Source organism: Entelurus aequoreus, linkage group LG18 (genome assembly GCF_033978785.1).
Source record: "Entelurus aequoreus isolate RoL-2023_Sb linkage group LG18, RoL_Eaeq_v1.1, whole genome shotgun sequence".
Lineage (NCBI taxonomy): Eukaryota > Metazoa > Chordata > Actinopteri > Syngnathiformes > Syngnathidae > Entelurus > Entelurus aequoreus.
The window spans coordinates 549,338-564,337 of record NC_084748.1 but is presented as its reverse complement, the minus strand read 5'-3'; the positions used below and the strand labels follow the sequence as shown (position 1 = coordinate 564,337).

Genomic DNA, 15,000 nt, shown 5'->3' with positions numbered 1-15,000 from the left:
CAAGCCTCAAAAAAAAGGAATGTTAAATTCAGAGAATTTCGATTTACAAACCAACCTATTTGCCAACTTCTTGATTTATGAACTTTTACATGGAGCCAAATATGTGTGAACCATGTCGCTGTGTACCAACGCTTCATTTTGGCCTGCAGGCGCCATTTTTGGGGAAGCGCAGCCCTCCACGCCACTTGCAGCACCGTACACTACTTACTACCTGAAATTCCCGACTATAAGCAATGATTTTTTGAACCCCGCGGCTTATAAATTTGGGGAATTTCTTTTCTCTGACAGCCAAAATGCAAAAAGTTTTCATAAAACACGTGCAAAGACACTGAAAAGGTGTGTTGTTCGTGCTATGGCGCCATCTTTTGGACGAGTTTGCTCACTGCAGGTGCTGCTGGGTGTACCTTTGCAGTGTTTCCTGCTGTTTAAAGGTTTCAACCGGAAGTAGAAGTGCATCTTCTAGTTGTCCATAGCGTTTTTACTCGTACGGATTCTTCAGTCATCACTCCAAGTAACGTTTGTAAGTTTTACAATTTAACTACAACAATTCTTACTTACTAAACCGTCCCACGTGTGATGTCTGTAGGAGTGTTTTCATGCATATTTGTACATGCTATTGTAATGTGATGATGCTAGCATTGTTAGCATTAGCTAATATTCCAACACCCTTACGAGTGTCTGTGTTAATATTATCAACTTACAATGGCATCTGTTTGTATTGTTTCAGTTTCACAAATTCCTCAGTAAATTCACCAAAATTAGTTATTGAGTCCATTTCGCTGATTGAAAAGCTAGCTTCCGCAGCTAGCGTGTCCGTGACCATGACTTCTGTTTTGTTTGATCATCTGTTTTACTGCCGTGTTACACACGCCGTTTGGAAACAATTGAGGTATGTAGATAAACATTTAAAAAATATTTCTGTATAAATGACTCATTTCACAATGAATATACAGTATCTGCGTGTTATTCTGTTCAAATTTAGTGGGTGCGCTCTATAGTCCGGAAAATAGGGTAGTCACTTCTCAGCACTTTAGCGTCCGTCTTTTCTGTGTTTTTCCCCCCTTTTGATCTCTTGTCCATCTTACTAACTCAATATGAATCCCAAAAAGACAGACCAACATGGAAAGAAGTCGGGACTCAGCCCTTTGAGACACTTGTGATTTAGGGCTATATAAATAAACATTGATTGATTGATTGACTCGCCGTGGAGGACTACATTGCATTAATGGCACTCAGAAGTATGGAACAATCGACAAAGCAGGCTTTGTACTACAGCAAGTTTTAAATCTGATGAAACCACAATTTTATGGAACAAAAGATGCCTAAGTAGACTTATTTCACAGCGTAGGCACGCACACACACTCAAGGCCCCGCCCCCAACGGTCCCTCCTTTCTTGTCAGCTCCTCCTATGCCGATGTTTATGCTAGTGGATTTAACTTGTTTAAATGTTTATTATTGTCAATGTTAGAATAATTGTTTCTAAATTATCACAAAAGCTTTGTATTACATCGAGTTCCTGGCCGGGGGACGGGAGCTGTCTTGGGGGGCCTACCAGGAGGAAGGCTCGTAAAACTCCACTGGGACTTCAAAGCGGACAGATGGCAGGATCTGCCCAATTTCCAGACAAACTTTTTTTGAAGTATTTTACGAACCATTTTTTAACTATTTTATGGAACTCTTTTTGAACTATTTTACGACCTCTCCTTTTGAACTGTTTGGTAACCAAAGGCAAGGCTGTTTACGACCCACTTCCCTCTGGAAGCAGCTGTGGTCAGGTGGGGGGAGAAAGTCAAATAAAGGAGTGCAATCTTTGGGCAGAGCGTGGTGCAAGACTGTGCAGAGAGTACAGTGGCCGCGTCTCTCCTCAAAATTGAGTCCAAATTTAATTCTGTCTCTGTTTGATTCTTTGCTTCTTGTCTTGTTTAATAGATGTCATCAGTGTTTGAACCTGACAGTCAGACTATGATGGTTCTAGTTAATAATTTTTGCCATTTCTGATCATTTGTGAGGGCGCCAAAGGGACTTTTGTGTGTGCGCGCTTGTTGGCAGAGCAGTGCATACAGAAGACAGCAGCTTGTTGTTAATAAATAGAAAGTTTCTCCATCACCTCCTTGTTATGTTTGATATACAGTACTGTGTAGCACTTTGTATTGTGTTCAAAGTGTACAAACCTTCACTAAAACATGAACTTTTGTCGAGGCTGGAACACAATATTCATATCTACATTGTTCCTTTGGGAGAAATGTGCTTCACTATACGAACTTTTCGATTTACGAACCCTGTTCGAGAACCAGTCAAGTTCGTAAATGGAGGTCCCACTGTAAGTGGTAATGTACCTTCAAGGTGTGTCGGGTCACCACTGAGGGGCAATGGAAGGTAAGTTGTGGGGGCTGCTAAATGGACCGGAGGGTGGTCTGGAGCTGAGGGTGAGACTGCTGCTGCTCGTCCACAGGTACCCGCGTGGCACGGAGGGTCCATCAGAGCTGCCTGCTGACCTTGTTGGGGACACATGACTCATCTGGGATACCTGAGCCACTTACTCTTCCACATATTCTTCCTTGATCACCACCTGCTGCACGACTTCATCCTCAACCACTTGGTTGGCTTCCAGGCCGGCCACCTCCACTTGCACCGCTTCTCCCGGCAGCTCCGGCGAGGGCGCGGGGTTTGTGATGAGGGTGCCGGCGTTGTCTGCGAGCGCTTCGGATATCAGCATCACCGGGTGACTCTTGGCCTTGTGGGCCGCCACAGAGTCCTTCTTCTCAAACTTCTTGCCGCAAATGGAGCAGGGGAACTGATAGGAGGCGTCGCCGTCGTGCTTCTTCATGTGCCAGTTGAGGGAGGCCTTCTGGCGACAGGTGAAGCCACAGACGTCACACCTGCGAGCGCAGGAAGTGGTTCAAATTTCACTTTTAACCAGCTCATTTTTGCTTTGGTACGGCGGTACTAACTGGATGGGCTTCTCTCCTGTGTGGATCATGCGATGCACAGCCAGATTGTAGGCGTTCTTGAAGGCACGAGTACAGAACTCGCAGACGTAGTCTCTCTGGTCTGAAAAGCACAATAGCAGAACTTAGGGAGTACTCACACGAGGCCACTTGCACCTGTGCAGTCATGCTTAGACGCGGCCCAATCCAACGCTAAACGAAAAGGAACTTTACCATAGGGCTGGGCGATATATGGAGTGTACTGGATATATCGCGGGTTTGTCTCTGTGCCATGTAGAAAATGACTATATTGTGATATTGGAGTATACGCTCTCACGCAGTTGCTTTTAGCTGCGGGCATTACACTGCATGCGTTTCCCACTCTTTCTTGTCTCTGCTTCTCACAGAGACATAAAACAAGCGCACCTTCTTACATACGTCACATACGTGCAACGTCATACGCTCTCGCGGAGCAGAGAGGTAGCGGCATGGTAACGTTAGCCGTGGTGCGAGTGGTAATACGAGAGAGAGAGAAGGTGCGAATCTGGTAACAAATGGAGGAAGAATTAATTTCCAAGAAAAACAGCAGGGGGTCCATCGTCTGGCGGTGGTTTGGCTTCAAACGGGAATATGTTGAACAATTATGCGGCAAAAGCGTTGCTACAAAAAATAGCATTACTGCTAATATGTAGCATCATTTGAAAAGTCACCCGCTAGAGAGTGAAGAGTGCTTGAAACTCCGCATGTCAACATCTCCGCCCACAAAATGCTGAAGCAACCATTTCCACATCAACACCGTATGGAAAAAACTAGTCAACAACAGAAGGAGATAACGTCCGCAGGAACCTACCACATAGTGAAGGACATACACTATTTGATGTCCTATTATGCAGCTCATTTTTATTTGACACTTATTGAAATATCTTGTGTGACATCATGCACAAAAGTGCACTTTATTTCTTTTAAACTATTGTAGTGGCGTTCTGTACAAAAAGTGCACTTTATCTAGTGTTGTTTTGATATGTCATCTTAGTGACATCGTGCACAAAAGTGCACTAATAGCTTGTTTTAAAATGTCTCGGACAATCTTGCACTTTCTGTTTTGGAAATGACATGAATGTTTGTGCCACTGCTTAATAACTGTTTCATAAATACACTTTTAGTTGTGATTTCCCTCTCTTCATGCAAGTTTAAAATTAGCATATATTAATGCAGTATGAAGAAGAATGTTTTACTGTAGACACATAGAATCATCATACTGCTGTGATTATATGCATCAAGTGTTCATTCAAGGCTAAGGCAAAATATCCAGATATATATCATGTATCGTGACGTGGCCTAAAAATATCGAAATATTAATAAAAGTCCACATCGCCCAGCCCTACTTTACCAGCTTCGATAAATTGCCACGTCCGCGAGAGGGTTCACTTTGTGCATCGCTCGGAGCACGATTATTCGAGAGCAAAATTAAATAAACCACAATCTCTGTCTTGGTGGGCGGAGGCGGGACCGCTAACTTACTCATGCACGGACAGAGAGCCTCGCTAGTCGCTACTTGCCAGTGGTAGGGAATATTTCCCATCCTTAGAATTGGCCTTCATTCTGCTAGAAGAAGGTAAACACAATACTACTACTACTATACTCCACTAACTTTTTCCTACGCTTTGAATCCTGCTGATTATAAAACAGTGCGGCTAATATAGGGATTTTTCTTCGCCGACGACCATAATGCAAATAGTTTTAATAAAACAAAACAAGCAAAGACACAGTTATTGTTTGTGCTATGGCGCCATCTTTTGGACGAGTTTGCTCACTGTAGGTATTGTGGGTTGAAAACATACCTCCCAATTAAGGCCTTAAAGGCCTACTGAAAGCCACTACTAGCGACCACGCAGTCTGATAGTTTATATATCAATGATGAAATCTTAACATTGCAACACATGCCAATACGGCCGGGTTAACTTATAAAGTGACATTTTAAATTTCCCGGGAAATATCCGGCTGGAACGTCGCGGTATGATGACGTATGCGCGTGACAAAGTCAGAGTATTGGAAGTTATGGTACCCCGTAGAATCCTATACAAAAAGCTCTGTTTTCATTTCATATTTCCACAGTATTCTGGACATCTTTTGCAATTTGTTTAATGAACAATGAAGGCTGCAAAGAAGACAGTTGTAGGTGGGATCGGTGTATTAGCAGCGGACTACAGCAACACAACCAGGAGGACTTTGTTGGAGAGCAGACGCGCTAGCCGCCGACCTCACCTTGACTTCCTACGTCTCCGGGCCGCCAAACGCATCGGGTGAAGTCCTTCGTCCTTCCGCCGATCGCTGGAACGCAGGTGAGCACGGGTGTTGATGAGCAGATGAGGGCTGGCTGGCGTAGGTGGAGAGCGAATGTTTTTAGCATAGCTCTGTGCGGTCCGGTTGCTAAGTTGCTAAGTTAGCTTCAATGGCGTCGTTAGCACAGCATTGTTAACCTTCGCCAGCCTGGAAAGCATTAACCGTGTATTTACATGTCCACGGTTTAATAGTATTGTTGATTTTCTATCTATCCTTCCAGTCAGGGGTTTATTTTTTTTGTTTCTATATGCAGTTAAAGCACGATGCTATCACGTTAGCTCGTAGCTAAAGCATTTCGCCGATGTATTGTCGTGGAGATAAAAGGCACTGAATGTCCATTTCGCGTTCTCGACTCTCATTTTCAAGAGGATATAGTATCCCAGGTGGTTTAAAATACAAATCCGTGATCCACAATAGAAAAAGGAGAGAGTGTGGAATCCAATGAGTCAGCTTGTACCTAAGTTACGGTCAGAGCGAAAAAAAATATGTATTTCACTGCGTTCTAGTCCGCCACTCTTAACGTTCCTCGTCCACGAATCTTTCATCCTCGCTCAAATTAATGGGGTAATCGTCCGAATCGCTCTAGCTGCGTTGAAAACAATGGGAAAATATGAGGGAGTGAACAACTGACAACGTCACGCTACTTCCGGTAGGGGCAAGGTTTTTTTTTATCAGAGACCAAAAGTTGCGAACTTTATCGACGTTGTTCTATACTAAATCCTTTCAGCAAAAATATGGCAATATCGCAAAATGATCAAGTATGACACATAGAATGGATCTGCTATTCCCGTTTAAATTAAAAAAATTCATTTCAGTAGGCCTTTAAACTGGAAGTAAAACCGTTGCATTGCGTTTCTGCTCGAGACGATTCTTCATTCGTCACTCCAAGCAACGTTTGTGAGTTTTACAATGTATCTAAAACTATTTCTACTTACTAAACCGTCCAATGTGTGATGTCTGTAGGACATGCACATTTGTACGTGCTATCAAGATGTGACGAAGCTAGCATTGTTAGCATTAGCTAATATGTTAACACATTTACGAGTGTTTGTGTTAGGTTTCTTTTTGTATTGTTTCAGTTACGTAAATTCACCAAAACGTCACCGTGGAGTTATTGAGTCTGTTTAGCTGATTGGAGAGTCATGACGATGACTTCTGTTTTGTTTGATCAGTCGTTTTACTGCCGTTTGGAAACAATTAAGGTATGTAAATAAACATTTATGAAATCTTTCTGTGTAAATAACTCATTTCACAACGTATATATTTGCGCCTTATAGTCTGGTGCGGCTCTAAAATTTAGTGGGTGCGGCTTTTTTACTGGTGTGTTCGATAGTCTGGAAAATATGGTAGTTGTGTGGCTTTTAGCCTCGTGATCAGCACACTGGCCTCCTATGTGTTGGCGGTGGCAGGGGGTCCGAACCAGCTGGCTTACACAAGCAACCCAGTGTGAGTACGCCCTTAACTAACCCAGCACAAGGTTTAATGTCCAAATGAGTACCTGTGTGTTGCTTGGCATGGCGAAATAGCTGCCTTTGTAGGCGGAAAAGCGTTCCACAATAGGGATGAGGGCACACGTACTTCTTTTTAAGCAAGTGCTGGTATTTGATGTGATGCTGGTGGAAATATGAGACAGCATTAGAAACTGAAGGTCAGGATCTATTCACACATGAACATATCTACTGAGCGTGTTGGGAAATACATCTGCTATGTGGGCAAAAGGATTGGGAATCATTTAGTGGTTGGGTTGAACCACTTGGATTTCATTGGATCCGAACTCTTCATCTTGAATTCTAAACATCCTATTTTGTGGAAGGCACAAATCATGGTCCATAATGGCAAGGTTCTCATTTTGGAGAATATCTTGGAGAGGAGCGAACAAATTCTTATTTTTTTATTTAGTATTAAAACGGAAGTACAACCCTTACATTCAAGCAAGGATTTTCATTAGAGTATATAATGATAAAGAAATGTAACTAAGACATACTTAGTAGTTAGTGTACAGCAGGGGTGTCCAAACCTTTTCCACCATTTTGATTTTGATTTTGTAAAATAAAATGCTAAAAACAGACATTTTAGATTTTAGATATTTTTCAGTTCTGTGTTGTAGGTGAATTAATATATTATTATTAATTAACATTTTAGCTTTTCTTAAATTTTTAGTTGTTTTTTCCCCTGTAAAAAAAAAAAAGTGTTTAACTGCATAACCTAGTGTGTCAAAAATTCTGCCTGTACAAAAATATACATGAAAGTTAGACATTAAACAGTGCTTATTATTGTTGTAATTTTCTAATTATTCATAAGTCAGTATTATTTTTATATTTTAACAAACTAACTAATCAACTAACCAGTCTTTGTTTATATTTGTATTTTTTTTTTCATTTCAAGAGCTTCAAATATTTTACATCAATGGTGTCTAAACTTTTTCCACCAAGGGCCGCATACTTAAAAGTCAAAGTATGCAGATGCAATTTTGATATTTTTATGTAAAAAAATAAAATGCTAAAACAGATGCATAAATATTTAATGGCTAAACTTTGTCAGCTTTGTCTTATAGGTGTCTAAGTATATTATTATTATTATTTTGAACACTTCAACATTTTCTCATTACATTCTGATTTTTGGCTTTTTTCTTACATTTTTACTGTTGTTTTCCCCCCTGTAGGAACAGAATAACAACAATATTATGATTGTGTAACTGTATAACCTAGTGTCAAAAGTTATGCCTATAAAAATATTAATGTTCAGTTACACATTTACAAAGTGTTATTGTTGCTGTTGTAATTTATCAAATTATTAATTAATAAGGCAGTTTTATTTTTATTTTTGAACTAATATTTGATTATATTTGTATTTAATTTTTATTTCCAGAGCTTCTAATATTTATCAGGGGTGTCTAAACTTTTTTTCATGAAAAGACAAAATATGCAAGAGACATTGTGACTTTTTTTTAATCTGAAAAAATGCTAAAACAGACATATATACACACATACACATATACATATTTAAAGACAAAACTTTGTGTCAGCTTTGTGTTATAGGTGACTAGGTATATTAATAATTATTAGTTGGAACATTTCAGATTTATCTCTTTACATTCTAATATTTTTGCTGTTTTTTCTTAAATTTTTACTGGGTTTTTTTTCCACCTGTAAGAATATAATACTAATAATATTACAATTGTGTAACTGCATAAAATAGTGTGTCAAAAATTCCGGCCATACAAAAATATAAATGACAGTTACACATTTACAGCGTTTATTATTGTTGTTGTAATTTATCAAATTAATTCATAAGTTAGTATTATTTTTTATTTTTTTAACTAAGTAAACTTTGTTTTTATTTGATTTTGAGAGCTTCTAATATTTTAAATCATGGGTGTCTAAACTTTATCCACCAAGGGCCGGATGCTGAAAAGTCAAAGAATGCAGGGGCCATTTTCATATATGTATACTGTATATATATATATATATATATATATATATATATATATATATATATATATATATATATATATATATATATATATATATATATATATATATATATATATATATATATATATATGTGTGTGGGGAAAAAATCACAAGACTATTTCATCTCTACAGGCCTGTTTCATGAGGGTTTCCTCAATCATCAGGAAAATCTACTGATGATTGAGGAAACCCTCAAGAAACAGGCCTGTAGAGATGAAATAGTCTTGTGATTTTTTTCCCACACATACATATTACGCTCTACCACGGTATTGAGCACTATTTTTTTTGGATAATCCAATTAAGACATATATATATATATATATATATATATATATATATATATATATATATATATATATATATATATATATTTATTTAAATGCTAATAACAGATATTATATATATTTAAAAAACAAACGGTGTCAGCTTTGTGTTATAGGTGACTAGGTATATTATTAATTATTAGTTGGAACATTTCAGATTTTTCTGTTTTTCTGTTGTTGCTCTTTTTTCAATTTTTTTTACTGTAGTTTTTTTCCTCTGTAAGAATATAATAATAATAAAATTACATTTGTGGATCTGTATAACCTAGTGTATCAAAAATTCAACAGTGTTTATTATTGTGGTTAATGCATCCAATAAATTCATAAGTTAGTATTATTTTTTAACTAACTAACTAAACTTTGTTTATATTTTTCTTGTATTTATATTTCGAGAGCTTCAAATATTTTAAATCTTGGGTGTCTAAACTTTTTCCACCAAGGGCCGCAGAGTTAAAAGTCAAAGAATGCATGGGCCGTTTTGATATTTTTTATTTAAAAAAAGTAAAATGCTAAAAACAGATATTGTATATATTTAAAAAGAAAAGCTTTGTGTTATATGTGAGTAAGTATAATATTATTATTTTGAAATGTTCAACTTTTCCTCACTTCATTCCAATTGTTGCTGTATTTTCCTACATTTTCACTGTTATTTTTTTCTGACAATATGCCGTGGGCCGACAAAACTCGGTCTGCGGGCCTCAAATGGTCGCCGTGCCGCAGTCTGACGCTGCATGAGTGCTGCTTGCACAAAAACACGGTTTACAGCTTTCGAAGCAGCACTCTGACTACTATCTAATTTAATGTCTACAATGTTGTACCTTCAGAAGATCATAATAAAATGCTTGCCAAAATGTGGGCGTACTGGCCAATTATCACAATACTTTTGTCCTCACATGATAAATCATCCACAATAAATTGTCTTCACCTTTAGGTAGCGACGGTTCGCCAGAACGGTGCCACATCCTTCGATTTCGCAGCGAACGTACTCCACTGGGGGCTTCTTCCTGCGTTGACAAAAAGCTTTGCCGTCAGTGTGGAGGTAGTAATATCGATATATTAACTTATACTTACAAAAGAGGCCAAACCAATGAGAATGTGCCTTGCAAGACAACTTAGTTCATTTTCCACTATGGTTATGTGAAACACGATGAAGGTAAATGGGTTGTACTTGTATGGCGCTTTTCTACCTTCCGGGTACTCAAAGCGCTTTGACACTATTTCCACATTCACCCATTCACACACGCGGGAGCTGCCATGCAAGGCCCTTACCACGAACCCATCAGGAGCAAGGGTGAAGTGTCTTCACCACTCTCCCAACTGCGCCACGCCGTCCCCAAAGGTCATATTGTGATCACCCGTGTTGGTGGCACATTCTTGCTGTGTTCCGCAAATTTTACAGCGACAAGCCAATCTAATGTAGAATCCTCACTAGCAAGTGAGCGGCTAACGTCCCTCCACAGTGAGAGTCATTAATCTTTGCCGTAATAGCGGACAAAAAAACAGTTTGAATAAACTTCGTAGCTATCATTATCACTGGAGGATGAGGAATAGCTAAACATGCTCCACTACACACTGTAGATATGATAAGCCATGCTAACGGCTATGCTAGAGCTATTGAATGTAAACAAGGGTGGGCGGATCGATACAAATAAACAGTATTGATACCAAGTAAGGGCCATGCTAACGGCTAAGCTAGAGTTATTGAATGTAAACAAGGGTGGGCGGATCGATACAAACTACAAAATTCCCGCAGAAATCTTGATGGGCCTGCTATCTGTGCCCCGGACCTCTGGCCGGGGGTCGTCGGAAGCCGCCGTACTTTGAAGATGGTGCCGAGTGCCAGAATCCATGAGTTTTAAGTGTAACTTTACTGTACACAATGAGCAACAGAGCTAGCCTTCCTTCAGATGGCCATCCAACCAAAACCAAAAATAGGACGTAAACATTTTTTAGCCGGGGTTTAAGTGGACAAGTGTGTGGACAAAATCAGACATTATAGGCCTACTGAAAGCCACTACTAGCGACCACGCAGTCTGATAGTTTATATATCAATGATGAAATCTTAACAATGCAACACATGCCAATACGGCCGGGTTAACTTATAAAGACACATTTAAAATTTCCCGGGAAATATCCGGCTGAAACGTCGCAGTATGATGACGTATGCGCGTGACGAAGTCAGAGTAACGGAAGTTATGGTACCCCGTAGAATCCTATACAAAAAGCTCTGTTTTCATTTCATAATTCCACAGTATTCTGGACATCTTTTGCAATTTGTTTAATGAACAATGAAGGCTGCAAAGAAGACAGTTGTAGGTGGGATCGGTGTATTAGCAGCGGACTACAGCAACACAACCAGGAGGACTTTGTTGGAGAGCAGACGCGCTAGCCGCCGACCTCACCTTGACTTCCTACGTCTCCGGGCCGCCAAACGCATCGGGTGAAGTCCTTCGTCCTTCTGCCGATCGCTGGAACGCAGGTGAGCACGGGTGTTGATGAGCAGATGAGGGCTGGCTGGCGTAGGTGGAGAGCTAATGTTTTTAGCATAGCTCTGTGCGGTCCGGTTGCTAAGTTAGCTTCAATAGCGTCGTTAGCACAGCATTGTTAACCTTCGCCAGCCTGGAAAGCATTAACCGTGTATTTACATGTCCACGGTTTAATAGTATTGTTGATTTTCTATCTATCCTTCCAGTCAGGGGTTTATTTCTTTTATTTCTATATGCAGTTAAAGCACGATGCTATCACGTTAGCTCGTAGCTAAAGCATTTCGCCGATGTATTGTCGTGGAGATAAAAGGCACTGAATGTCCATTTCGCGTGCTCGACTCTCATTTTCAAGAGGATATAGTATCCCAGGTGGTTTAAAATACAAATCCGTGATCCACAATAGAAAAAGGAGAGTGTGGAATCCAATGAGCCAGCTCTGCTCCGTCCATCACTGCCTCTCAAGTCCTTCACTGTAACGTTCCTCATCCACAAATCTTTCATCCTCGCTCAAATTAATGGGGTAATCGTCGCTTTCTCGGTCCGAATCTCTCTCGCTCCATTGTAAACAACGGGGAATTGTGAGGAATACTAGCTCCTGTGACGTCACGCTACTTCCGCTACAGGCAAGGCTTTTTTTTATCAGCGAGCAAAAGTTGCGAACTTTATCGTCGATTTTCTCTACTAAATCCTTTCAGCAAAAATATGGCAATATCGCGAAATGATCAAGTATGACACATAGAATGGACCTGCTATTCCCGTTTAAATAAATAAAAATCATTTCAGTAGGCCTTTAAGCCCCGAGCTACATGAAAGCATGGCTGAGCTACAAGAGGAGGTAATCTTGTCTTTTTTGGCGTTTGTCTCAGAGCAATCGTCCATTAAAAGGGTATGTACCCATTAAATTGGCCCATTTTTAAAATGTATTTGTGAACAGCGTCGCCATGGTAACACGAAATGTTCCCAACTTAAAATACCGCTGTCGGCGCAAGCGAGACCTTGCTGACGGTGTAACATACCGTATTTTTCCGAGTATAAGTCGCTCCGGAGTATAAGTCGCACCGGCCGGAAATGCAAAATAAAGAAGGAAAAAAAACATATATAAGTCGCACTGGAGTATAAGTCGCATTTTTTTGGGGAAATGTATTTGATAAAAGCCAACAGCAAGAATAGACATTTGAAAGGCAATTTAAAATGTCTAAAGAATAGTGAACAACAGGTTGAATAAGTGTACGTTATATGAGGCATAAATAATAAGGATGTCCAATAATTGCGTTAAAATGTAATATCGGAAATTATCGGTATCGGTTTTTTTTATTATCTGTATCGGGTTTTTTTGGTTTTTTTTTTTTATTAAATCAACATAAAAAACACAAGATACACTTACAATTAGTGCACCAACCCAAAAAACCTCCCTCCCCCATTTCTTTCTGTTATTAATATTCTGCTTCCTACATTATATATCAATATATATCAATACAGTCTGCAAAGGATACAGTCCGTAAGCACACATGATTGTGCGTGCTGCTGCTCCACTAATAGTACTAACCTTTAACAGTTAATTTTACTCATTTTCATTAATTACTAGTTTCTATGTAACTGTTTTTATTTTGTTTTACTTTCTATTTTATTCAAGAAAAGGTTTTTAATTTAGTTATCTTATTTTATTATTTAAAAAAAAAAGTACCTTATCTTCACCATACATGGTTGTCCAAATTAGGCATAATAATGTGTTAATTCCACGACTGCATATATCGGTTGATATCGGTATCGGTTGATATCGGTATCGGTAATTAAAGAGTTGGACAATATCGTATATCGGCAAAAAGCCATTATGGGACATCCCTAATAAATAACCAACTGAGAAGGTGCCTGGTATGTTAACGTAACATACTATGGTAAGAGTCATTCAAATAACTATAACATATAGAACATGCTATACGTTTACCAAACAATCTGTCACTCCTAATCGCTAAATCCCATGAAATCTTATACGTCTAGTCTCTTACGTGAATGACATCAATAATATTATTTGATATTTTACGCTAATGTGTTCATCATTTCACACATAAATCGCTCCTGAGTATAAGTCGCACCCCCGGCCAAACTATGAAAAAAACCGACTTATAGTCCGAAAAATACAGTATGTGGGGGTTCGTTGGCTGGTTCGTCTCGCAATTAATCGTAAGAGAAACGTGCGGAACTATAATAATAAAAGTTGAAGTATGAGCAATAATAATATGGGCTGCTTGCGTTGCAGCAGGCCCATAATAAACAGTATTGATATTAAGTAAGGCTGAGAGATTAAACGATGCCGATATATATCAATAACGTTGAATTATCTCCGTCAATTTGTATTCATTGGTTTCTTTAAAAAGCAAGGGGAAAAAATTGTTAATCGGAATTTTGGTAAGAAAAACAATCAGAGGTTTTATTTTTAGGCCCCATTTCCCAGGAAGGTGCACTAATACTGCAAACACAATACACACTGTAGTTATGTAAACCAGTGGTACGTGAGATTTTTTTTAAATATTCTAAAAATAGCAACAATTCAAAAATCCTTTATAAATATAAATAAAAACTAGGGATGTCCGATAATGGCTTTTTGCCGATATCCGATATGCCGATATTGTCCAACTCTTTAATTACCGATACCGATATAAACCGATACCGATATCAACCGATATATACTGTCGTGCAATTAACACATTATTATGCCTAATTTGGACAACCAGGTACGGTGAAGCTAAGGTACTTTTTAAAAAAATGAATCAAATAAAATAAGATAAATAAATTAAAAACATTTTCTTGAATAAAAAAGAAAGTAAAACAATATAAAAACAGTTACATAGAAACTAGTAATTAATGAAATTTTGTAAAATTAACTGTTAAAGGTTAGTACTATTAGTGGACCAGCAGCACGCACGATCATGTGTGCTTACGGACTGTATCCCTTGCGGACTGTATTGATATATATTGATATATAATGTAGGAAGCAGAATATTAATAACAGAAAGAAACAACCCTTTTGTGTGAATGAGTGTAAATGGGGGAGGGAGGTTTTTTGGGTTGGTGCACTAATTGTAAGTGTATCTTGTGTTTTTTATGTGGATTTAATTTTAAAAAATAAAATAAAATAAAAAAACCACCAAAAAACGATACTGATAATAAAAAACCGATACCGATAATTTCCGCTATTACATTTTAACGCATTTATCGGCCGATAATATCGGCAGACCGATATTATCGGACATCTCTAATAAAAACCTATCTTTTTTTCCAAACAGTTCAAGAAAGATCACTACAAATGAGCAATATTTTGCACTGTTATACAATTTAATAAATCAGAAACTGATGACATAGTGCTGTATTTTACTTTATCTCTTTTTTTCAACCAAAAATGCTTTGCTCTGATTAGGGGGTACTTGAATTAAAAATAAAAATTCACAG

At 38.6% G+C, this 15,000-nt stretch overlaps 1 protein-coding gene across 3 annotated transcripts in view; it reads right to left on the bottom strand.

Annotated features, from left to right (window-relative positions):
* Nucleotides 1-15,000, bottom strand: part of LOC133633652 (E3 ubiquitin-protein ligase ZFP91-like) — a 16,516-nt gene that overhangs the window by 631 nt on the left and 885 nt on the right. The window contains exons 3-6 of one of the 3 annotated variants that reach the window (XR_009821804.1): nucleotides 9,993-10,071; nucleotides 6,770-6,884; nucleotides 2,953-3,052; nucleotides 2,173-2,880 (exon numbers count right to left, since the gene is read on the bottom strand). Coding sequence is in view for 1 of the 3 variants with exons in the window: in XM_062026236.1 (XP_061882220.1) it covers nucleotides 2,538-2,880; nucleotides 2,953-3,052; nucleotides 6,770-6,884; nucleotides 9,993-10,071 (637 nt within the window). In the remaining 2 variants the exon portion in view is untranslated. Of the gene's footprint in view, nucleotides 2,881-2,952; nucleotides 3,053-6,769; nucleotides 6,885-9,992; nucleotides 10,072-15,000 lie in introns of all 3 variants that reach the window. The other 2 variants (XR_009821805.1, XM_062026236.1) reach the window with 2 other exon arrangements.